Here is a 26,804-nt window from a genome sequence, read left to right on the forward strand (position 1 = left end):
TTAAGGTTGATAATCCACTTTACTTGTATGTATAGAGACAGTCGCATAATGTTGAAAAAAGAAGAAGAAGAAAGAAGAAAATGCGACGGAAAGTTAAACGACATTATTCGTTAAGTCACAGTGTGAACTTATTCCCCTAAGCCCACCGCATCCATTTCAGTGGCGCCATCAATGCGGCTAATGGGATTCTCTAAGCAATAGAGATCTGTTCAGCAACCTTTCTTTGGAACTTAACGCATAGCTTCTCTTCATTTTATTTCGCAAATAAGTACTTGTTTCGGGAGCTACTTACTCTCCTCTTCAGTGCTCAGCTACGAAATCTCTGGCAAGAGTTCTTAGATTTTCATAGAAAATTTTTAATAATTAGATACATCAATTTATTATTTATCATTAAATTATTATCCTATGAGTGCGACTCATTATTTAGATTTTTAGCAGGTTTTAGGTGATCATTTTGATGAGCCTTGATGGGCAGTTTCTTTCGTCGGTGTTAAGTCGCTTTTGTCCTATGTAGACTTTGTTGCAGTCGCTACAATTTATTATATGTGTGCCGCTTTTTTCCTCTTTTTTAATAGGTCCTTTTCGCTGCCTTGTCGTCTTTTAACCGCGATGTCTGTACTGGTACTAACCACTTTCATATTGAATTTTCCCACAAGATTTTTTTTTTTATGGAAATCATTGGACATCAGTACACTTATCCATTTTGTCTCAATAGTCGTGCTCGGTTGGTCGAACAATGTTGTATGTTGGCTCCTCCATATTCGTTTTTGCTTCCGTCTTATTAGTTTTTCAATCGTGGTCTTCCTGTACTCATTCTTCTCAGCTGTGTCGAGGACGTATACTTTTCTTTGTCAAATCTTGCCTCAGTTAGAGGTGCAGAAGAGGATATGTGCAGAGCCTGTGTACGATAGAATTGTACGCTGCCATTTTCTGTGCTATGGTATGTGCTGAAGTTGTTATCCTTCTCTGGGTTGCTGTTGTTTTCTTATAAATTTCGGAATTGAATTTGCCTTTGCTGTTTACGATTCGAAAGTCCAAGAATGGTAGGGATCCATTTGCTTCCATTTCCATGATGAATTGAATTGTTGGATGCATCTTATTGATTTCCGTCAAAATGTTTGTAATCTTATCCTTTTGTACTAGGGCGAACACGTCGTCGACATATCGCAGCCATATTCTTGGCATTATTCCCTTTTCTTCAATTATTCATTCGATATATGCCATACATATTTCGGTGAAGTGTAGTGACAGTGGATTCTCCATCGTTATCCCAGATGTGGTTTTGTAAAATTTCCCTCTAAAGTTGAAGTCGTTTTCGATCATGCAATTTGTTGCTAAGTTTAGGTATTTTTTCACCTTTTTCTTCCATTCTGATCTTTTACGGAATTTCCCGAGCCACACTTCTAGCTTGTTTCACCGGTGTATTCGGGAATAGCTACTTCAACATTGAAAGATATTGAAGTCTCATTCGGATCAATGTTGCAGGCCTCTTGTAATTTCTTAATTAGTTCCGATGTATTCCTTACGGCGTGTTTGCTGTATACATCTCCTATATGTAGATATATATGGTTTCTATTCACCCTTTGGTAGAGTATAGCGCGTCAACCACACCTACGCGCCATCGTTCATGGTTACCTGAAATGTCCTTCAGCTTCCCCCACGACTTCGCAAGACGTCCGCTCTCTTCCATTGGTCGACTCACTCTTCGGCCATCGTCAATGGATTCCACTACATGGCGTAGCCCACACACTTCCGTCTTCCAATCAGAGTGCGTACAGGTGGCAGACCTCTGCACCGATCACAGTCTTCGTTTGAGATAATGTCAGGTATTGGCGAATGCTTGGAGCTTTCAAGTAACAGTGGAGTTCACTTTCTATGTGCTACTCCCATGTAGCAACAAAGTAACAACACTAGCGCAGAACAGTCTGAATTTAATCTTTCCAGATTTTAGACAGGGCTGCGAAGTCGGATCCAGCGCTGTTAATGCGTCGGGCAACATCCAGTCCAGTGCCACCGTCCGCAGAAACGACCATACCTAGATGTACAATTTGATCGACGGTTTCGATGCTCTGCCCATCAATGCAGATAGGGAGAGCGCGATGACCCATCAGACTGGGAACCTTAGTTTTGATGGCAATTATCTTCAGTCCAATTCTACTTTACTTTTGCCAAATTCCTTTTTCTCACGGAATCGCCACCACTTAATACGCGGCGAGCCAGTGCGTTGCTTACGTTTTTATCGGTGGCTTGATGTGCAAATCGGTGAACAACGGCCGATGTTGAGATGCAATATTGCCATAGGGAACGGCTTTGCAGTCAATGACTGCGGTAAAGTATCGGCGCCTCATAAGAATATAGTCAATTTGCGTTTTACTGTTCCCACTATAAAATGTGGGAAGATAAGACAATCGTTTAATGTACAATTTATTCACAAGTACAAAGTCAGGCAAGGTGGCGTGCATGCGGTGAAGATGTGAATAGTGCTCTTTCGAGTTCCCCGGTCTTTCCAGTGAGGGTGACAATATTTAGCGTGCCGACACGCACTTGTTTCGCTCGCACTAATTTACTTACGTCCTGACGCCGCCCATTTCTCGACAGAACCTGCCGGGTCGACTAAAGTGAAGGCCTTAGCATTTTTTCGAGGCTTAGGGCTCTCGATACGGTCAAAGGTTTTCCTTTTTTGCGCATTAATTTCCCATTGTTTGATACCAATCAATTTCATGTTTTTCCCCATTTAATGATTAATATTCATAAATTTGCCCCAATTAACCACATCATTTTTACATGTCCAGATGTCTCGAGTGGTTAGAGCGCTGGGTTGTCGTAGCGGAAGGTTGCGGTTCAAATCTCACTGGTGGATGTCGGATACCAGTCGACTCAGCTGTGAATGAATACCTGAATCAAATCAGGGTAATAATCTCGGGCGAGCGCAATGCGGACCCATTGCCTCCTATAGGGCCCTGTAATCCTGAAATGTACTATTACGATCTTGAAAGAAGTGCTCTAACACACTTCAAGGCCCTGATCCAAATGGATTGTTGCGCCAATGATGGCTAATATGATGAGACAGGTTTCGTAAACTTTGCAAATTTCTAAGTTTAAAGTACCATTATAATATTGCATTTTGAAATTTAGATGGATCGATCGATTTTGAAATTTCTTTAAAGTTTGAAAAGTTATTCTGAGTGTAATTATGCGGTGTTTCCAACGATTAATTATCTGAAATAAGTTGAAATTAGTGTCCATGTTTTTTTTTGTACGGTTGGTATATAAGTTGAAAAAAGAACTAGGTTTTTTTCATTATCCTGTAAATATTTTTATTTTTTCCCGCATACGATCGTTTCGGAGACCACGTGCCTCCTTCCTCAGTGCTAGTACTGCTAGTACTAGCGGGAAAAAATAAAAATATTTACAGGATAAGGAAAAAAACCTAGTTCTTTTTTCAACTTATATCTGAAATAATAAAAAAACTTGTTGTTGCTTTTTCGTTGGTGTGGATATTTATTCTTACAAATACCGATATTTCGGGAACCACTTGTTCCCTTCATCAGTGGTAACAAGTTTTCACGTTATATTTTCGAAGTGACAATAACTTTTGCATTCAAATTTTGTATAATATTGCGAATGCAGATCCTGTGATCTAGCTGCTTTTTGGGTGGAAACCCGTTTGCTAACATCTGAAGACTGGTGTTTGGGTAAGTGTATCATTTGGTCCTATGTCGGAAATGCACCTGTAACTGCCGCAGGATCGCTCGCAGGTAGAAGCGGGATGCTCCAGAGAGTACGCGCCCCACCGGACCTAACCGTGGTTTCCCTAGACCCTGTAGTATTTTCACTCGGATAAAGGAATAAATGTAAAAGGGGTTGTTATTTTTTTTCACTGAATATGGTCATGATGGGTATCAAATTAAAGTTCTTGATTAGTACTTTCCGAAGTCAGTCTTAGGTTTGACATTTGCGAGGGAGAATTGCGGAGGCTGCAAAATTATCAGTTCTTCAACGGACCCATTCTCAGAAACTACCCAACCGAAAAATCTGAAAAAAATCATGAAGCTGCCTCCATACGGTGTCCAGGCCGAAAAATACCCTCCATACCGTTGTTTACTCAATTTAATAATAGTATATTACTGTCTTTGGGAAATTGACTAGAATTGGTCTTATGGTCTGAACATCAGAGCAGGAGAAGTATCGATTGAGAACGCAATCCATGCTGCATCGCGGCATTCGGATCCGGAGTTTTCCGATTCCATGAGCCCGATCGAGCCGTTACTTTTTTCGTTCAATTTCGAAATTTAGTTCGCATATTATGTTCCCTCCGGTACGTGCGATATCCCGACGAATATTCGTTTTTTTAGGTTCGCGTGAGGACACACGCATCGACTTAAGGACATATCAAATTTTGTTAAATGACACGTGAGGGACGGTAATGTTCGAAGGACCCTCCTCCCCACATTCCTGAGTCTGACTAGCAAAACTCAAATAAGTGCATGTCGACTGAACATTTCGATGGGGGTTTCAATATTTACGGACGGATTTTCCCGCTCAATTTCACCAAAATTTTAGGATTTTGGAGTAACTCTCCTATCTTGGTCGTCTTCTGATAAAAGTTTGACAAAAGAGCCTTACTTCCTTCCTTCCTTCCTTACTTTGATAAGGTTTGTAGGTAAGCTTTGGAATAAGATTTTTCGTTTGTCTTTGGGGGCTTAATGGAGCGATTGACAAGCGATGGTTAGTTGTTTGTTAGACAGTATATTTGAGCACCTTCCATTCTTTTCTCAACTGGCGTTTTATTTGGATAGGCAGTTCAAAATGCAATGCTGTTCTGCCCCGTGGTTTACAATACTCAACTCGAAATGACCGTCTTATCACCCTCAAACACTATTGTTCATTAAGACGTTCAATACTGCATTTTATGTGAAATGACTTAAAAAAAGCACTATATCTCTCGGCTCTTGAAACGCAAAAATGTCGTTTCCCCGCAGAAAGTCTTTCTCCCTTACCACGGAACAGATATACAGGTGGCTTTTCTACTCACCAGTTCTTGAAATTCAATAATGTAACCGCTATTCAATTAGTATCAATCCACAACGGGTATCTAAAATTTTCAATTACATAATTAATTGCGCCATCTTTTGGGCGATAGTCGTGTTGACGGTAAGAACAATATTTCCTGTATAACAGTTGTGGAAGTTGTGAAGGCACTGAATAATTCTCGAACGCTTATACCATCTAAAAGGAATGCGTGTATGGGAGGGCTGTGTTCATACAAAAATCGATTGATAGGCAAGTGAGCTGGATAAGATATTGTGCAGATACTGAATTCCGACTTCAATTTAAATTCACACCATAGACTGTATACATTGGAGACTGGACGTCCCATCCCATTTCAGCGAAGAGTAAATTTATGTACTGGACTTCGTATACTCCACATCATTAGCCCTAGAAAGGCAGCACATCAGCACTATCTTGGTAGTACAATGAGCACGCTACACGTCCGGCTCAGCGAGATGCGAGTCGAGTCCATTGGTTAGGCGATATTGGGCATTTTAAGCTTTTGTGCAAAAACAATTATAAGGTGAAACCTGTTATGAACAAAATGTGTACAAATTTCAAATGGAATGAAGCACATAACTTGAATATTCATAGGTTCGAAACAGAAATGCACAAGTGCAAATTTAGATAGTTCGTTCCTCAAATAAATGTTGCGTTTCGCTTGAATTCTATAGTCTTTGGGGAACCAGGTCATTGTAGAATTGGTAGAATTGAGAAATATTACTCTGGGAATTGAGGGATGCGGTTCTTGAGTTTCTGATGTGAATTACAGGTAAGTGTTGACTTGAGGAGTGTGTTAATTGGGGTAGAGATAAGAATGTATTAACTTATATATAATCCTAGCGCACACAGACATTTTTATATTTATTCAAAGAATGAATCTATCGTTTTCCAAAACTTCTTTCTAATTTCTGAATGTCAAATATCAGGAAACAGAAATCCCAATATATTAACCGAACTGTTTACTCTGAAATTGATTTAGATGTGCTTTATTGTTTTAAGCAGATTTTTAAGTTTTCGATATGAAATTTTCTTCACAGTGCTATATCGAAGTGAAAAGTGTGGCAGTGACAGTCGGACTGAAAACTTTTACATGTTCAAACATGTAGTTTTTCATCGAAAAATGCATGTTTTTAAAAGGCACGTCAAACATTTTGCGCTGTAATTATTTTGTGGAAATCGAACTGAAGGTTTCTTGAAGTGCTTGAGGATGAATAATGATGAAAGATCAAAATAATGTAATTATTTGAATTTTTGACATGAAAAATCGAGAAGAAAATCTGTTTTTCTCATATGAATTGAGAGGAAGCCGAATCCCTTGAGAATTTACTGTATTTAAGTCCTTGCAATAAATTCTGAAAATCTGGTGTATTTCAAGTGTGTAGTTTAAAAAAAAAAGTATTAAAGAATAATTTGAGAAGCACTGCTTGTACGAAAAATTTTCATAAAACATTTTTTGCTTAGAATCGATTTCCGCTGTTATTCCAAATATAAAATTTTCCACCCCTTGTGAAGGGAAGTCATTTCTCTCCTTTGCTTCTGATGCCACTCTCTACTTTCAAGCCAAATTTCATGTCAATCGGCCTTGATCGGAACAATTCGGAAGATAAAAGTTTGAGTGAATAGATAATTCAAGCATCAATGCAACCTGGATGAAGCGGCGTTCTACTACTGGCCTTCTTGGAATGGACACAGCAACGAACGGCTCAAAATAAATCCATACACACGTGAGTCCTGTCACGCAGTATAGGTTTAAGTTTTGGTCAGTGCCGCCGCAAGCGGAAATTTATGGTATTTCAAAATGTGACAAAAAGGTACTAACTGGTATTTTTATATGAGCGTACTTAGGTTTAAGCAAAAAGGAAAGATTTTCACCTCTATTGTTGTATTTTATGTCATGCTTATGTATACCATGCAATGTGGTTGCTAATGTTATTGATATACCACGAAAAATTGTTCTAGGAGAGAGTGGGTTGAAAAACGTACAAAGCCATATGAAACAATACAGGCGAGTGCTTAAAGTGTAAATGCTCAAGCGCCAAGTGTCAGTGCCTCCTCTGCCAGTGCCTTAATACCCAAAAATATCCCGCAGCTACTACATTAAAGGGCAAAGGCGGCCCTAAAAACACGGGTGATAGAACCCTCATTTTTGCGGAGTCCACAGGGGACCATGAAAAAATTTATTTATTCGCTCATTAAATAGCAAGGGCTTAGAGCCACCATAAGAACCCCTCCATCCCTTAGAACTCAGTCCATAATTATCCGCCGGCTCCACAGGGAAACTGACCATAAAGAAATTATTGCCGAACTCACTTCTGAAAGTTCGCTTGTCTGAAAATGTTGTGACCACAGGACAGGAGAATCCTTCGCTCCCTACCAAATCTTAATCTGATCTTTTTATATCCAAGTTTGAGCCTTCCCAAAAACTAAGTGAAGTTTTCAAGTTGAAGTACATGCCTCACCAAAAGCTTACCTTCGAAAAGGTTAAACCGGTGGAGGAAGTGCAGTGTTACAACTGCCAAATTTTCGGGCATATCACTCGAATTTGCTCGGTAGTTCACAGATGCGTTAAATGCGCAAAGAACCATCCGCGTGGGGAATGCTCAACGACGGAAGTTCTGCTGCAACTGCGGCCAAACCGGGCGCCCTGCAAGTTATCGTGGGTGTCCAGCTTATAAACTGATGGTATCCAGACGCGAAGCTGCCAAAACGCGGAAGCAATTGAGAAATCATCAGTCAAGCAGTGATTCAACTTCCATAGGATTTGACCAATCCAGGCGTGTCATACGCGCAAGCTGCTAAGAAATCTCTTCCCAAAGCAGCGAATAAAGCAAACGCCAAGCAGCCAAACAATGGTTTCCGAGATTTGGTTGAAGCTCTCGCTTCTGCGCCCAGCAACGAGCAGCGTCAATTCGCTGCAATTAAACTTATCGTTAACTTGTGGAATTAATGCTCGTCCCTGATCTCACACGCCCAAAGTAACACCGCCCAATTGTTAATTGACACTCTGAAGGCAGGCTTCTACTGAATTTCGGAGACTCACCTTAAATAAAAATTCTGGCACTGCCCTCCTAGTCCGAAAAGATTATGTTTCTGGAGAAGTCGCCATCGAGAACCTGCCAGGTCAGGCTTGGTGCCTAAGCAAGACTTGGAAAAACTCGAAACTTGTCAGATAAAGAAATTGACGAAGCAATAATAGTGGTTACCGACACCATGAGTTCGAAGATAATTCTCTACCCCATGATATCATGTTACACTTGGAAGTCAGACAAATATGACGCAAGAACCTCAAGCGGAGTTTTCACAAATATGGAAATAAAGTCAATGCAGAAGACAAAGCATTGCTTTCTAGGATTTATTGCCTGAGTACAATTATTCGGCAAATGGTGGTGAGTTTCTGCAATAAAGAATTAACCCGAAAATTAGCAGACATAAAACCCGGGCTTAATATGTTTCAGAATATAAATAGGTTAACGAGTAAAAACAAGTCCCGAAACTTCATTCTTACTAAGAACAGGGAACCTATTTGCAGTGACGCTAGAAAAGCACAAGTTCGCGGAATCATGTGAGGGTCAGCTCAATACCTCTCCGCCTCGAAACGATCCGACCTTAATTGCCACTGTTGAAGCGACAATTAGAAAAATCACTAACTTATTTTAATGTTTGGAAAGCATTCCAATAAGTTAGTGATTTTTTCAGCTACCAACAACGCAGTCAAACCAGTGGATTCGCAACATTTTCTGAGTCTTGCACAACTCACCATGTTAGCCCACAACCTAGACGGTAAAAAATCAGCTGGACCTGACGAGCTTACCAATTTCGTTATTAAAAATTTACCCATTGTCTCGTTAAAATTTCTTTTAGCAGTTTTTAATAACTGCATTATTAACTACTACTTTCCAAGTAGATGGAGCAAAATTCGTTGCAATCCAAGTTAGGAAAACTTTTTGAGAGAGGCTAGACAACTGAACTTGTCCAGCATTGTAATCTTCAAAATACCATTCCCAATTACCAGCTCGGATTCCGCCATAAACACGGAACGCAACATGTATTGAGCTACCTTCACGACACTGTCGTTTCTAGACTTAATGCCAACAACAAATCAACCTTCGTCTGTGCATTGAATCAAAAAGGCCTTTGATTCCGTATGGGCAAACGGATTCATATACAAACTAATCGAAAACAGCTTCCCAATTGCGATTATCAGAATTGCCATCACTTTTTTCGAAGATAGGCTGTTTTATGTGAAGGTGGGAAATGAATTTTCAGTAATATCAGGAGTACGGCAAGGATCCATTTCAGTGTTTACCTTATATAACGTTTTCACGGCTGACGTTCACATTACTCAGACCGGTACTGACATTATTCAATATGCCGATCACACCTTTATCATCACGTCAAACCTCCGCTACAACAAGGCTGCCAAAGCAACAGAAAAATACTTGGTACTTCTCTGCAAGTACTTCCGCTATTGGGGCATTAAAATAAATGAGGCAAAAACGCAATTGTGTACTTTCAGGAGCCAATCTAAATACTCAGAATCTAGAAGTATCCATAAAAATGTTAAACGCTTGAAAATTAAAGTCGAAAATACAACAGTGAGTAATTCAGAGACGGTCAAATACTTGGGAGTTAATTTTCACGAATTTCTCAAAATTTAATCCGCACCTGGAGCTCGCTTTGAATAAGGCACCTGGTGCAGTTAGTAACATCTGCTGTCTTCCTTGCAAGAAAATAGGTCTTAGTGCCAAAGCTAAACTGACCTTCTACAAGACCCTGGTAAGACCCATCATCTGTTACGGAGCACTTACTTGGGTCATTTTCTCCAATCCTACCGTGAATAAATGTGAAGTGTTTAAACGTCGAATACTAAGATATTGCACCGGCCTACCTTATAACCGGAAGACTAGAAAGGTCTTGGTAAAATTCAGAAGCATATCAGCGAGCAAGAATGAAACCACTTCGAGAATATGTTCTCAATTTGATGGAAAGATTTTTCGAGAAAACCGAAGACCACCCAAATCCATTAATTCGCACATAAGCACAAGTTACTGTAATGTGCTATTGTATATTCCCGCTTGTGCATTAAATGTCAGAATTGCGAACAACATTAAAAAATACTAATCAACACTTTTTATTCGATACCCCACATGGCTATATTTGGTGCAAACAAATTTACACTTCCATTTTGCATATCCTTTAAGTTTCACGTAGAACGATGTAACCCATTCTGTATGCATGAGCATTCACAGTTACAACCTACGCACCAAATTTGGTGTCAATCAATACAATTGTGGTTGAGAAAAATGACAATAAGCCGATTCTAATAAGGTTTTGTTTTACACAAAACCTTAAAATTGGTTTCTGAAATAAGTGTCCACTTTCTAATCGTCACTCCACCATTTTGCAACTGCCGTCGGAACTAAGGCGTTGGAAAGTACTAATTGACCTGCTACCTACTGTGTATACTGTACGATCTATGGTTGTTGGAAGTCCCTTGTTTGCACGAAAACTGGTCCATAAACATATATAGACGGGACAAATTTCAATCAAATTGACACGTGCTAATCGAACGCAACCTCTCAGTCTTCACGAATGGCAGATGCAGCTGGCCAATATAGATTCGGATCACTATTTCGTTGGCATGGTGCTCCGTGCTAGAATAACAATACGACCTTCTTCTTCTTTTTCTTCAGCCTTTGTCCCGTTCACAAGTGGGGTCGGCTCGTCGTGATCGGTTTCGCCATTTGGCTCTATCGAATACCTGATCTGGGTGCAATATCGAAACTTTCAAATCCCCATCCAGCGTATCAAGCCACCGTTGCTTAGGTCTGTCTTTTGGTCGTTTACCATCGACTTCGATGTTCAGACCAATCTTTGCAAGTGAATTCTCGTTTGCACGAATTGCATGACCATACCATCGAAGACGCCTCTCTCGCAACTTTTCCACGATCGGTGCAACCCCATAACGATCGCGGATATCCTCATTTCGGATGTGATCTAAACGTGTGACGCCACTAGTCGTAGCATCTTCGTCTCCATTACCGCAAGACGCTGTTCATTGTCTTTTATGGTCGGCCAACACTCAGAACCATAGAGAGCGACTGGACGGACGACATTGCGGTAAATTTTAGATTTGAAACGTTCGTTGATACGTCGATCACAAAGGACACCAGTTGTGGAACGCCATTTCATCCAGGTTGCGTTAATGCGTGAAGCAATTTCATAACGCAGCTCTCCATTGGCTGATAGCGTTGACCCGAGGTATTTAAATCGCTCAGTTCTGGGCAGATCACTGCCGCTGACAGTGATTGTGCCTGTTTCATGGGGATCGGTCGTCAAAAATTCAGTGGTAAAATGTTTGCGTCTTATGAGAATATAGTCGATTTGCGTTTTATTGTTCCCGCTATAAAATGTGGGAAGATGAGACAATTGTTTGATGAACCATGTATTCATAAGTACAAGGTCATGGGTGTCCGCAAAATCGATTATACGCTCGCCACCTTCATTGCGCGCTCCGAACCCCTTTCCGCCATGGCACCTGTTACCGTCTGCCTTTTCACCCACATGACCATTAAGGTCGCCGGCAATGATTATGTAATCGTCAGCAGGCACGTGACGGCGAGAATTTGCCAGAAGGTATCCTTCTCGGCATCAGGTCGGCCTGTCTGTGGTGCATACGCGGTGAAGAAGTGAATAGTGCTATCAGCTGATATAATGGTGAGCTTCATCAGCCGATCATCAAATCGTTCGACTTCTTTAATGGCATCACGGAAACCCTCTGAGATGGCAATGCCAACACCATATTGAGTGTGTGGGTTACCAAAATAGAGAAGTTTGTAGCCATTTTTACCGCGTTCGCGTTCAATGTCGCAGCTTTTGGAACCAGACCATCGGGTTTCTTGCAGAGCGCAGATGTCAATGCACCTTTTCCGAAGGGCTCTTGCGAGTTCCTCCGTCTTTCCAGTTAGGGTACCAACATTTAGCGTGCAGACACGTATTTGTTTTGTTCGTTGTGTGCGGACTAACTTGCTTACGTCCTGACGCCGTCCATGCGTCAAGAACCCTTGCCCATTTCTCGACAGGACCGGGGCCCGTCCTGCCGCGTCCACTGAGGTGGACGCCCTAGCATTTCTCCGAGGCCTGTGACTTAATCCGATCATCATGTTTGTAACGACATTCTATGCATTTTCTTGGTCGACCGGTCGCGCGGCCTGTCACCAAGAGAGACCAGGTAGGATTTAGCATAGTAGAATAACTCCAACTATACTCTATTTATCTCTTTCCCTGATCTCAGCATTTTATTTTTGTTTTACTGAGGATAGTACAGAGTACGTTGCCTCAAACCCTCCTCCTTTACCTGGGCTTGGGACCAGCATACTATGTTAATAGCATGGCGGATTTGGGTATAACAATACGACCTTGAATTCTCCATAGCAATCAGGTGAGAGTGAACATCATCCATTCATAGCAAAATCGCTCTGTAACACCTTTATGGGGGAAATAGATGCCGCAGTAGTTGTAGCTAACAGAAGTGGAGATGAATTATCCGCATATTATCTCCACAACCACCTGAAGAACGTTATTATTAGTACGGCCACAAACATACTTGGCTCCAGTCGAAAAAAAGTCGGCACGACTGGACCGACGATGAATGTAAGCTAGCTACGGAACGGAAGAATGCTATATACCGCGCAATGCTCTAAAAGAATGCGAGCACGTGCAGAGGCCTATCACGAACTCCGTTGCGTGGAGAAGAAGGAGATAGAAAGGAGGATAGAAAAGGGAGAACCAAGTAGTCTATGAACTCGAAACGTATAGAGAGAAAGCGCACCAGGCACGGAAATTTTGCCAACAAGTCAGCAGGGTGAAGCCTTATATATCTCAGGTGTAAAAGAAACAGTTCGTGCAATCCATCAGCTTAAAAATGATAAGCCCGCCAGGAGCTGATGGAATGATAGCCGAATCGTCCACCTACATCTAGCCCCATACGCCCATATCAAAGGGGGTTCATTCTAGGCAAATCAGCCACAGGTCAGATTTTCTCTCTGCGGCAAGCGATGGAAAAAACTGCTGCAATATGGCCTTCTACAAAAACCCATAGGGTCAAAGCTCTTACTGTACAAGACAATGATCTTACCAGTCCTTATGTATTCTTCGGTGACTTGGGCTCTTAGCAAGAAAATTTGCGAACGCGAGAGAAGAATTTTTGGCCCCCTAGATAAGGGTGGACGATGCCGTGGCTTACATAATGACAAAATTTATGAGCGATACCACGACTTTCTGGTTGTTGATAAAAACCGGCTAAATAGGTTGCGGTGGCCGAGTCACTTAATTCGTATGAGTGAGGATGATCCATTCTGGAAAGTCTATAAGGGCGAAATCTATGGTAGAAAAAGAAGACGTGGCAGGCCCTGCCTGAGATGGAGCGATGGCTTTTAGGGATATGGAATTGGTGGCCCTGGACAAATCTGAATATCTAGAGTTCCTTACTAAGGCAGGCCTAGGCCGGATACGAGTTATTATATGGTTATTATAGAATTATTGCTTTCCATGTTAAAGTACTTGTAGCTTTTTTAATGCACTGGGATCTGTTAGATTTCATTCAAACTCTTGAATGTGTGAATAAAGTTAACAAACACATACAATCACAACAACACGATCACAATATTTATTTTCATTATATTTCCTGTACAAACACTTAACCCTAACTTTGGCACAAAACGAAATAGCTTTTAGGTTTCTGTAAAATACTTTCAATTTCATAATTAAGTAGTCAGTCAGACTAGTACATACAATGGAAGGCAAGACAGGTTTTACTGTTGGATAAAATGTATGAGCAGCTATTCAACAGTGGCAGACGACATCGTAGACATTGTGCTATTCCTGACAGTGGTATACCGGATGGGCGTGGTGAAAAGGGTACTACTCTGACTCAATTTTCTACGGATCATAACAATTGCGAATCCCACAACAAATCCGATTCCAATTATAACGACGCTTGCAATTATGGTTAGGACAATTGCCTTTGGCCGCAGGAATGGATGACCTTCAAGAGGTGGATCAGGAACAGCTTGCATGTTCGTCGAAAGTGGTTGGCATGCTTTCTCCACCGTTAAATCATCCAACAAGGTGCCAGCCAGCTCATATGGTGTCGCGCATCGAGCCTTAAAATTACTGTATTTTGTAGCATTATTATATAAAACCATTCCTTCCAAGGTATGCGCCATAAAACAATTACATTCCCAGGGATTTTCGGAAAGGCGGACTTTATGTAGATTCTGCCAGTATTTAGTTTGGTTTTCTATCGGCATCTCGAATTCGAAATCAACATTAAGCCTGCTTAGATTGCAGTTTGAAAGATCCAACTGAAACGAGAAAAGGAAATAATAACCGACCGCTTGTGCATATCGCTGGAGCCCTTAAATATTTAGTATAATGCAGTAAGTTAACTTAAAAGTTATTTACTTTGGGAAAGATTTGGATCGACTAGTGGATAATACAATAATACATACATGCACATATCTATGCGGAAACTATTTGGATACTTACTTGTTTTAGGTCTGTTGCTAATTTCAAACTTTCAACATCAAAAGTCTCTAGTTGTGGATTATCCTTGCAAATAACAACCTCTAAAGACTTTAGATGGGCAAATGTTCCTGAACTTACAGTTTTCAAGACGGGCATGTGGCTCATATTCAAAAATTTCAAATTTTTGAAGCCCAACAGGCTATCGGCACTAATGATTTTTATTGGGTTTACACTGATGTGCAAAGATTTCAAAGAATTCGCCAATTGGTTGAAACAGTCCGGTATGGTTTCCAGCAGATTTCCTTCAATGTGGAGTTTGTGAATGTGATTAAATGGGTGGAAGAAAGTACCAGGTAAGGTTTTCAAGTGATTGTATGATAAATCGAGTTGCTGAAAATATCGATATGCAGGTTTTAGCAGGCTTAGGGCGGAATATCAACTTTTTGTATATACTTACCGTCAACTCTGAAACGGTTGACAATGCAGCCATTGTGGTTGGATCAATCAAGTCAAATTTATTATATGCCAAGTTCAATATTTTCAAGTGAGGTATATGTTCAAAAGCCCGCCGTTCCAAAGTAAGAATTAAATTGTGGCTTAGATCTAATTCTTCTAACGGAATCGGGTCATACTCTCGACTGCTAAACCTTCCCCGGAACACATCCACTCTGAGTTCGTCACCTGTGATTCCATTCCAACTGAGGTCGACCCGTTTAATGTTTACCACATCCACAAATACAGCTGATCCGATTTCAGTAATGTTGCAATGTCGACAGCTGAAGGAGACAACCGCGTCCGTTTCTGGAAGTTGTGGGAGTTCTCGTATGGGATTTCCAGAGAATGAAGCAATAATTTCGGTGCCTAAAAAATTATTTTGAAATTTGAATCTTAATTATATTGGATTTGTGCCAAAGATCCGTTGGCTAAATGTTTGACTTTCTAATATGATCTAATGTATGTATGTAAGTACTATATTGAAAGGCATGCCCCGTGGAAAGCATCCCAACTGTATTTGTCCGATATTTTACTAGAGTTAATTTTTTGAGTTTCTTTAATGTCCTGGCAGACGGAAAAACATTTGTAGGTGTTTATTGAGCATCTGTTGCTTCACTCTGAATACACAACTTTCCTTATTGTTAGCAGTGCTTTTTCTAACCGATAATAAACCTCAACCCGATCAGTCTGATTATGTTGGTGTGGTTATGACGCTTAGCAAAAAAAAGCCTTAAGATTGATTATGATTTATGGCTTTTCTTCATTTCAAATGAGTAACTACGGAAAGTTGACCGGAGGAGTAACCATACAAAGACAAATGAGCTTTGTTAAATAAGACATTTTGTAGCGAAACTGAGTTTTCTTCTAATACTTTGCTCTTTATCTCTTTCGGTAGCGCCGTCGGATCGTCTAGATTAGTTTCGCCATTTTCCTTGCTCGTATACTTGCTCCGGGTAAAGAAGTTTCTCAGATCATCACCTAGCATATCAATTCATCAAAAAGGATACTGGTTGTGGAGTGCCACCTCATACAGGTCGCGCTGAAACATCCAGAAATTCCATGGTGTTCTTTGACCATGAGTTCTAATGCGAGATACATACTATAAATCCTTCAATTAAAAAAAGGCAAAAGCATTTCTTTGGGAGCACGAATGAAGATTCGGAACGCTTTTGATACCTGCCGCGTTTCGATTTTTTCTCCTTGAATAATGGTAGAGTAGTTAGCTCAGCAAACTCTCGCACTAGATGTTGTCGCTGTACATCATAAAAATGCAATGTGGAGAGGGCGATACTTCTTACCGTGTTTCGTCATAAGGAAATGTTTAACGTGTATTGCGTCAGTAATTCCGCAATTCTTGATAAAAACATCATAAGCCCTGAAAGTTTAGGTCTAGACTGATGACGGATTTCACTTAAATATAATTCGTACCCATTACGTGTTTGCGATTATATTTAAGTGGAGCATTTTCCATCTATGGTTACTTTCGGTCACGCTGCTCCCAGGGCGGAGGTGAGGCAGCGTCTGACGAGTTGCCTCTGCCTTGACGAAATCGTCAGTCAACTTTTTGCCTGTTTTTATCTAATTGTGTCTACCTATGATTTCGAGCGTAAGATATGTAGAGATAAGCTCTCCAAATACATTCGAAAGTTAACAGATTTTGGTGTAGGTACTGCCTGTTAGATATACTGGGGTTAGGTCCTTTTGCTTTCCCCGGTTATGTGCATGTTAATTAATTAATTCAATTTTAGTTTCAATGTAGTTCAATGTAATTCTTTAACTAATTAACTATTTTTATTTTACATTCCTTTGTAATTAACACGCACATATCTGATCAAAGTATTTTCACCATCTGTCTGTCGTAGCTCGTTGATTGGTAAGTAATAAACGTTTTTAATACATCAGAAATATCCTGGGTATATTGTTGTCAGCTTTTGACAAGTTGATAGAGATGGCTCTTTCCCGAGTTAGTGTATACTAGACAAAGATCCATCTCTATCGTTAAGATGGGGTAGCCATTATCTTCCAGGCGAGATTTGATGATAGCGAAAGGTATTATTTATTTGTATGTCTGTTACTTGAGACAGACACAAATGTCCGGCTGGAACACAATTATCTGGGACAGATATTTGTCTATCGGCGGTCTGAGGTAGACACAGGCATTTGCCTAAGCCAAGCAGTACGTAATAATAGTATTTTCAATTTGTTGTCTTTCAAACACACCAAACAATATTTTATCTTTGTCCAATGGGCGAGTAAAAATGTCTCCGTCCCACTCCTTAAGCCTTATGTATTTACAAAAACCGAAAATTCTAAAGTTTCACTAAGATGCCAGACTTATTACTAAGTTCACTCAGCGCAGGGTGGTGACTCCTCTATTGGTTCCATGCCTGTCTATCTATTATTCGATTGCCTGTTTGGCTTCACGTAGCACGACTTTGTATTGAATTTAAAGACAATTTTTTGGTGAATGGGTGAAGGGGCTTTTCGAAAGTGACCTAACTTTAAATATCGATTGAAAATGGCGTATTCAGGACTCAAAATGTACGCACTATAAAGTGGGGCAAGTCTCATTTTTAGAACTTATCGAACTGAATTTCTGGCAAAAAAAAAATAATTATACGTCCATATAAAATCAAGGATGCAAAAAAAATCCAATCATTACCATACCTGCTCAAATAAAGCTGATAGTGGTATAGTATACTCCAAGAATGGCGTAAATTAGTAAGCGACATACGGACAAAAAAAAAAGAAATCTCGACCACCCTTCAATTTGTTCCCACTATCAAGGCAAACAAGCAGACTAACCTACAGTAATCCGATTTTAATAAGGTTTTATCTTAACTAGGAAGCTCAGCGCTTCAGATACGAAAGGTTTTGTGTTTCTTGTGTTAGAATATTCGAGTGCAGAACTGCTGCCTTTGCATGCCAAGCTACTCACTTTAATGTGATGTTAGAATTCAGTGTTTTGAGTTGCAGTGAATTTTCACGAAAGAAAAAATTACGCCCTATTATAACTTTGTCAGTAATGGTTCACAAACTTCGCAGTATCATGGTCTTGTATCATAGCCTATAAATGTTACTGCAAAGTTTTATAATTTTTCAATGAACCTGGGAGGGTTTCCAGTCAGTTTCCCAAAAATATGCTAATAAGCTATTGACTTTAATTGAGCAGATATCGGTATCGATATCGGGTATTACGAGCCTTAGAGCTCAAATAGGGTTCATAATTTTTTTCAGATTTTCATGTTCGGTAGTTTCTCAGAGTGACTCTGTAAAATAAATGATCACTTTCTAGCCTCGCACACCCCTGTACAACTAGTGTCAAAACTAAGACCGCATTCAAAAAGCATCGAGACGTTCCATTTTATACCTCATATTTCTATATTTGCGCATGCCTGGGCGCTCATAGTAACAGCCAAATTTCGTAACAATTAGAATAACAGTTTCTGAGAAAAATGCGTGTGAAACAGACAGACAGACAATAAACTGATAATAAGGTTTTGTTTTACATGAGACCCTAAAATAATAATCATTGGCGCAACACTCCAATTGCCAGCCCCCCTCCCCATTGAAGTTTGTTAGAGCACTTCATTCAAGAATGTAACAGTACATTGTAGGAAATACCTTATAAGAGGCAATGTGGTCAGCATTGCGCCCAGACCCTAGAAAGGGTAGGGAAAATTAACTAGAAATTGACTGTGCTAGAATTTAAGACCATCCCCACTAACGCATACTTTCACGTCCCTATGCTGACTAGGCTTGAGATAGATCTGGTTTTTTGGACACCTCATTACCTCATAGGCCATGCACAGGCATTCATTTGCCTGATTGTCGGTGAACTCGAAATGTGGTGATGAAAATTTCGCGACAGTCAGAGATAAAAGGTAATACTTACTGATCAAATTTGACCCAGACCGATTAAAAAAAGGAGCATTACCATTTAATTTAATACAAATTTTTATTATCTTCTTTCAAGCCAATACGAGGAACCGAACGTTTAATCTGATTTCTTATAGATCGTGGTCGGCCTTTAGCTCCTTCAGCGAATTTCTAGTTTGGTGCGTAATTTTCAAGATTGTTGGGCATTTTAGAACTCATGTTTCATCATTCGTAATAACAGTCGATCCATGAAAGATGTTGAGAGCCTTTGCTATCTTTCTAATGCTAACACAACAATTTTCAAGCACACCTTTTTAAGGTTATGTATAAACACAAAACCTTATTAAATTCGATTCAATGTCTGTTTGTCTGTTTACCAGTCACACACGATTTACTCGAAATCGGCTAAACCAATTGTCACGAAAGGAGGTAAGAAGGTGTGGTCTGTGAATCACTTTACATATAGCCATTGGCGCCATTTTAAGTTGAGTTTGAGGGGTGCTCCCCATACATGTGAAAGGGAGGTGTACATTTTTTTTCACCAAATATGGCCAAGTGGGGTATCACATGAAAGGCTCAATTAATACTTTCCGAAAATGATCTCGTTTCTGATATTGGGTGAAAGATAGAGGAGTGAGGGCTCAAAATGTGTGCCCCAAAAAGTGAACCAGGTCTCGTTCTCAAAACCTATCAAATCAAAAAATCTGAAAAAAATCACAGTTAATGGCGATAAAACATGCTTTTTGAAAACTTGTAGGTCACCAAAAAATCAAACTCGAACTGAGCAGGATTCGAATCACCGGTTGAATATTCTGCGGTATCTTTTCTGTGACATCATTTGTATTAGGGTCTTTTATCTACTGCTTGCCTTTCCAATTCAGCAGATGCAGTTATTCAACTGAAACCTGAATAACAGTGACACAAAACTCTATTGCAGTCATATATTATTAACTAAGATTGGAGTTTAAGTTTATGAAATGTTAACTCACATTGAAATTATCCTCGCAACATATACCTGATTTCGGTGGCATTTTTTGGAGTTATCAGTGCAGCAAGGCACGAAACAATTTGTTACCGTCCTTCTTGATATTTCACCGAAATTGACATTGACACTTTTATATTTTCATGAGCAACTTCCAGCTGCCAGTCTACTAAAATTTCTTGACTTGCGACGTCTCACAGCAAAGCGTGGGGTTTTCAACGCGTTTGAATTTGGCAATTTTAAAAAAAATGCCTTCCTACTAGAGTTATATAAAAAACGAATTTAAATGCAAAAAAATATCACCCTCAAGTCTGTCAAGAGGCGGGTAGGACAGAGGTGATTTTCTCCAGATGGGGAGCTTTTTGAAGAGGAGAGAAAGGCAATAAAATATCTAACAAAATTAGGTCCCAGACAGGCAAATATATGTTATATTCAGGAAAGGCATACAATGCCCACTTAGTCTTCGACTGTAAATATCAACATTGTATTCGGCAGAATGTACAATTTTTTTGGTGACCTTCAGACAAACTGTTAGATATGCCAGGTGCAGATTGTACAATTTTCCTATTAAAGGTTTTGATGACATTCAAACAAACTGATGGTGTGATATGCCAGGTGTTGATTTAAGAAACCCTTGGTTTCACACTGGCAAGGTCAAGCAATTCTTCCTTTGTCCAGCTGCCAAATTGATTTTTGGGTCGATGTACTGGCACACAGCTAATGTTACTGTTTCGCATATATCTATCGACTTCTTCATTAATATTACCTGACAATTATTTATCAAGTGCAAACACACCATTAGGACAACAAAACCAGTCGGAAAACGGGAAGCTAGGTGCTTCAGGTATCAAAGGTTAAAAATTCAATTGTACAATATTTTCCAACCCATTACACAAATATTTTACTTTGGAAAGTACCGTGTCGATAAAAGTCAACTTCATACATTACACTCTAAAAGCATAACATTGTTAGTAAGTATGCCGCAGTTCACTTAATACAAAGACGGAATGGGGAGAAGTAACTTGTTCATATATGGGACTAGTATTTTACTTATATGTCAATTATTTTCATTTGTTATGACGACAGCATCTTATTTTGTAAATTGCCGCGAAATTTGATAAATTTGAACTGCTATAACGTTAATACTAATAGCGAGATTTCTACGAATCTCCGGTATTATGTGCGATACTATCTTCTATGCTACCGGTATTCCCAGGATGAATTTAATCCTGGATTTCCGGACAATCAAAAAGTTATCAATATACTATTACTAGGTTTATTTCAGAAAATATCGAGATGGGATATATTTTGAGACCTAGATTTCATATAAGCGCATTGCCCTGAATTCTTTCAAAATTTTGGTTTGGGTAGTTTCCGTGAGCGACCTAATTATCAAAGAACAAGAATGAAAACTTCACGGGGGTTTTTTCTTCAAAATATTTTTTTCGCGCTGTAGACTGTAACTTAAAAAAAACTAACTAAACTAAAAAACTAACTAACTAAAAACTATCAACTTGCAATTTGTACAGTTATCCTTTAGCATATTGACTTTGCATATACCTAAAGTTTGTTTAATTAGTGCTAAAAATGTTGCTTTTAATAATTCATTCATAAAAAAACAAGTGTAATTTAAAACAAAACTATTAAAAGGAAAGGGGGGGTAGTATGTAAGGCTTACAGTTAAGTATAACTAATCATTCAAAAATAAGCACTGAAGAAGGACACATGTTGTGTCCGAAACATGTGTTTGTTGACTCAAAATAAATAAAATTCTATAGTAAAATTGAAAACCTTTCCTTTTAATAATTTTATTTTAAAAAGAACTATAGTAAACTAAAGAACTATTTTTATAAAACTTATAAGTGTAATTTTTTTATGTGCAAAATTTTAATTTTGTGCTTTCTTTTGTTAAAAACAGCTGCATGCAAAGCAGAATAATACATTTTAATGAAAAACTTTTCATTGGTTGACTTCAATTGACTATTAGGCGCGAGTTATAGCCTTCCAGAATAATGATCAGTAGATTTTTCAACACGCTACAAAAGATAAATTTGATGAAGTATATCTAGATATGAACCAAAATTTATAGATTTCAATGTGCTTACGTCCCCAAGTACGAAAATTTCCAACCATTCTGCAAATAGTATAATAAATCTATTTTAATTTTTTCTTGACCGGAAAGTCATTTTTCTGTCAGGAAATATTATAATGGGTCTTTCAAACTCTTGTCGATAAGTTTGAAAGTTTGTTTGAGCGGCACATTGAAATTCACACATTTAGATTCACATCTAAGAAGAATATTCGGTCTATTATGTTTTATAATGTATTGAAAAATCTACTGATCATTCTTTTGAAAGGCTATAACCGGGATGTAAGAGGCGACGCGTTCCACAGCGCAAATTAAAGAAGTGAAGTGTAATGCCGCTATTTTGTATCTTCATTATTAACAAAAATTGGACATCAATATCGATGTTTTCGAATTATCGATGTTTTTGCTAATATATCGATGTTTTTTACATCGATTTTTTGATTCAGATGTTTATCACGTATCGATATTTTTGGTTCGATTAACTGGTTGGTTAACTCGATATTCCTGGCAATATTCAATTATAATAAGTTGAGTTTGTGTGCGCTTGCAGCTTGCCCTCACATGTCCATGTACAACACGACGTCGACCGTCCGTCAACGACAAAGTAAGAACAACGATCGGAGTTCGGCAGCCAACTACGGCACGCGCTTGCTGTTGTTTTTCTATGATACGGTTGCTGCTTGAGTGACAGGGATAGTTATAGTGAGTTGAAGTTGTGCTTCTTTTTTGCCTTCATCGTGTTTCATGTGTATCGTGTCGTCTTCTCTTTATTATTAATTTGTCGTCGGATGTCGGGTTAAGTCTAAGTTCAAGTTTGTCTGTCGTAGGGAATTCATTTTAATTATATCGGTCGTGTTATAGTTTCGATGCGAAAAATTTTGGGAAAAATCGACTGTTGTGCCGAGCAATTAAAATGTATTCTTACTGGTGATTTTATTGAAACAATAGGAAGTCACTTGTAGAGTTGTAACTGTGAAATTCGGTAGAAAATCAGTGCTAAAATTGACACTTTTTCATTTTTCTTCGAGTTGATTGTGTTAGAGTTGAACTATCAAATCGCGTTTTAGACTCTGTTGTGCTGTAATGTCGCCCAAAAATTAACTATCCCGGTTCGAATTTTTCGGCCGAAATAAAATCAAATTAGCCCTGCATATTGACTTTTCGACAAACGGGGCCAGTTCCAAAATCTCACGGTAAGTGGAAAATTTCGTAAAGCCTTGTATGAGAAACCAGTAAGGACGTTATTTATACCCAGTTTTTACCCAATTTGTTCAATTTCCAATTATATTCTATTGTTCGGATAGCTTCTTTGAAAGTAACTTTAAATTAATGTGGAATATTCTGTACTCTTGGTGATGATTTTGATTCTTAATTTTCTTGCAGGCATTCCTATAGATTCATTCTTAGCTTCATTATGGCTCTTGCGCCTAAAAGCGAAGTGTGGAAGTTTTATGTAAGAATAAACGACAAAATAGCAAAATGCAATGTTTGCGGAAATAATATAAAAACAAGCGGAAATACCACCAATTTAAGATGCCATATAAAAACAAAACACAAAAACATTTTCGAAGAACACTTTAATCGCTCAAATCAAAATAACACACGAGTAGCTTCAAGTTTAGAAACACCAAGTGAAGCAGCAATTGAAATCGGAAATAAATCCACGAGTTCGACTTCCACATCCCTAACCGCTTCTTCCTCAAGAGCAAGCACGTTAAGCCCAAGTCCTTCGATTGCCAGTACCAGCTCGGGGTCCACGTGAATTTCTGTTAGTAATTATAAGCAGTATGGTTCCCTAAACCAAAGCTTCGCCAACATCAGTTCGTTTCGAGAAGGAGGAAATAAAAACTCCAAAATAACTGATGGGATTCTGTTTATGATTTGTCGCGATAGCGAACCAATATCGGTCGTCGAAAATGAGGGCTTCCAATATCTTATGAAATTAGTTGCTCCCTTATATAAAATTCCATCGAGAAGTACTTTCGACGAATTACTCGATAAGAAATACGGATTTGTTTCCAATATGTTAAAAGAAAAATTGTCAGGTATACAATACATTTGCTTGACAACCGATGTGTCATCAAACAAGAAGTTTTCTAGGAGTAACAGCCCATCATGTTTCAAATGATACTGACGACCTAAAACTTCAGGGTGTCACACTAGGGGTTTATGAATTAGAAGAAAGGCACACAGGAGAAAATTTAGCACAAAAACTGAAGGAAATATGCACCAAGTGGAACATCAAAGATGATGTCGTTATTGCTGCCGTTACTGATGGAGGGAGTAATATGATTAAGGCTGTAGAATTGGCTTTCGACAAGAAAAGACACACCTATTGCTTTGCCCACCTACTAAATCTTCTGGCTCAAAAGTCCATTGAATCTCTCCCTCAGCTAAAAAGTTTTCTGGAACAAGTGAAGACTATAGTCAGCTGGTTTAGAAGCAGTGTAATTGGAAGCGATGAGCTTAGAAAGAGGACTGTCAATTCTACTGAAAAGACTTTAATTCAATCGGTTTCCACAAGATGGAATTCCACGTATTATATGGTGGAACGATTTTTGGCGCTTCGGGAAATCGTAAGCAGTATTATAAACTTTAATACAACAGCTCCACCAATGATAACAGCGAAGGATGTAGAATTCCTTCAGGATTTTGTATTACTTTTTAAGCCAATCGAAGTTGCTACTAAAGGAGCATGTGGTGAGAAATTCGTTACGTCGAGTATGATCATTCCGATCGTACGCCTTTTAAGAAAAAAAATATCTGAAGCTTCAATCACAACGGACCTAGCAAAATCCCTGAAGAATAACATCTTTGCGGAATGGAATAAACGATTTCTTAACATTGAACACAACCAGCTTTTTACAACAGCAACAATATTAGATCCTCGCTTCAAAAATTTGCATTTCGACGATAAAGCGGCATTAGGCAGTGTTATACGGAAGCTATCAAATGAATTGAGAAAAGACTTAATCGAGTCAGAATCCGATAGCGATGCACCTTCTCATTCTTCTGGGTCCAAAGGTAAATTCCTTTTTATATTGACATCAGACCAGTAGCTTCTGAAATTAAATATGATATTATCCCAGAAAATGAATGAGCTTATGGGACGATCATCATAAAATGGTTCAGGAAGCTTGGAAATCTCGAAAAAAATCCAGAATAGTCGAGGAACTAGATACACCGAATTCGATACCACCCGAATTTTCAGTTTATTTGAAACAGCCTGTAGTACGACTTAAAGACTCTCCGTTCGAGGTATGGACTGAAATCGTTCACAAGGTAAGATAGCTAAAAAAAAATTTATATGTATATACAGCATATTTACAATCTAACAAATAATAGCTGTGAAATGCATTTTATTCGGTTCATCTTCTTTCTACAGGACTCATCGTTACTGAAAATGGTCAAAAAATATTTATGCGTTATGGCAACATCTGTTCCGTGTGAACGCGTTTTTTCAGCGAGTGGAAATATTGCAAACTGCAAGAGAAACTGCCTCTTGGGAGAAAAACTACATAAGCTACTTTTCCTCAAAAGTGTAGATAAAACATTTTGGGGTCATAATTGATTTCGATAGTGCCCGGGTTTCGTTTCAATACTTTTATAATAAAAAAATGAAATAAAGGTTTTCTTTCTATTCGAGATACATTGTTATTTGTTTCCTTATTTAGATCTTGCTTTCTTTGCATTGACAAATTGAAAGAAATATCGATGTTTGCTAAAATCGAGGTTTTCATTCGATGTTTTTATCGGCATCGAAACATTCTAATTCAAACATCGATATTTAATAATATCGATATTTTTTGTCGATGTCGCAGCACTACTCCAGTTCATTACATTTTCCAAGTATTGTATTTGGAAATATCATACTTGTACTCAAAAGTAAAGTTAGTTCAGAATTATTTGTATACCACAAAAATATTCGAAGAACATACATTGCCGAAAAAAAAGTGTTCGCTCTTCATCCCAAAGTTAAGAAGAAGGTATAGCATTGCAGAGGTATCAGAATTCCTCATTACCATTTTATTCAACAACAATTCGCTATGTATATGCATATCAAAAATAATTTTATTTATAAAATAGTACAACAACATAACGGAAACAAATCAAATGTTTTATATGTTGCATAAATTTACAGAAAAAAAACGCTCTCGCCCCAACATAGGCAACAAATAGTCGTTTTTCGATCTGCACTGATGTCTGATAGTCAGCAAACGAAAGATACATTTTTCGGGGAACCCCACATAACAAAATTTAACAAATTGTGAGACCGCAGTTTAGATCAGCTGTCGTCAATTAAAATTTTGGAGAAAATGGGCCGTAAAGCGAAAGAAACCGGTGCGGAAGAGCGACAAATAGTAATAAATCTTCGTGAAAGTGGGAAACCATTCAATGAAATCGTAAATATAGTTAATAGAAGTAAAAGTACAGTAAGAAGTGTTTATAATAGAAATAAAGCTTACAAAATAGTTCGCGGAGTGGCCGTCCTTACAGTTTAACTACCCGCGAAGAACGAAAATTGATAAAGTAATGTTAAAAAAGTATCGTTGGCTATCGTTGGCATCAACGAAATTAGAAGGCTGTGTGAAAACAGAATTTAGTAAAGAAGTGTGTCCTAGAACAATCCGGAATATGCTGCATAGAGCTGGTTATACTTCACGAGTTCTCAGGAAAAAGCCATGCATTAGCAAATTGAATCAAAAGAAAAGACTTGCGTTTGCAAAGCAGCACCAAATGAAAAGTACACAATTTTGGCATACCGTTATGTTCTCA

General features: G+C 38.8%; 1 protein-coding gene across 2 annotated transcripts in view; it reads right to left on the bottom strand.

Moving 5' to 3' along the window:
- Nucleotides 1–13,710: 13,710 nt before the first annotated feature.
- Nucleotides 13,711–26,804, bottom strand: part of LOC119651558 (carboxypeptidase N subunit 2) — a 69,793-nt gene continuing 56,699 nt past the window's right edge. For both annotated transcript variants that reach the window (XM_038055192.1, XM_038055191.1), the window contains 3 exons: nt 15,041–15,444; nt 14,605–14,973; nt 13,711–14,420 (listed from right to left, as the gene is read on the bottom strand). In XM_038055192.1, coding sequence (XP_037911120.1) covers nt 13,896–14,420; nt 14,605–14,973; nt 15,041–15,444 — 1,298 coding nt within the window. In that variant the 3' untranslated portion in view covers nt 13,711–13,895. The remainder of the gene's footprint in view (nt 14,421–14,604; nt 14,974–15,040; nt 15,445–26,804) is intronic.

This window comes from Hermetia illucens, chromosome 3 (assembly GCF_905115235.1).
Source record: "Hermetia illucens chromosome 3, iHerIll2.2.curated.20191125, whole genome shotgun sequence".
In the NCBI taxonomy this organism is placed as follows: domain Eukaryota; kingdom Metazoa; phylum Arthropoda; class Insecta; order Diptera; family Stratiomyidae; genus Hermetia; species Hermetia illucens.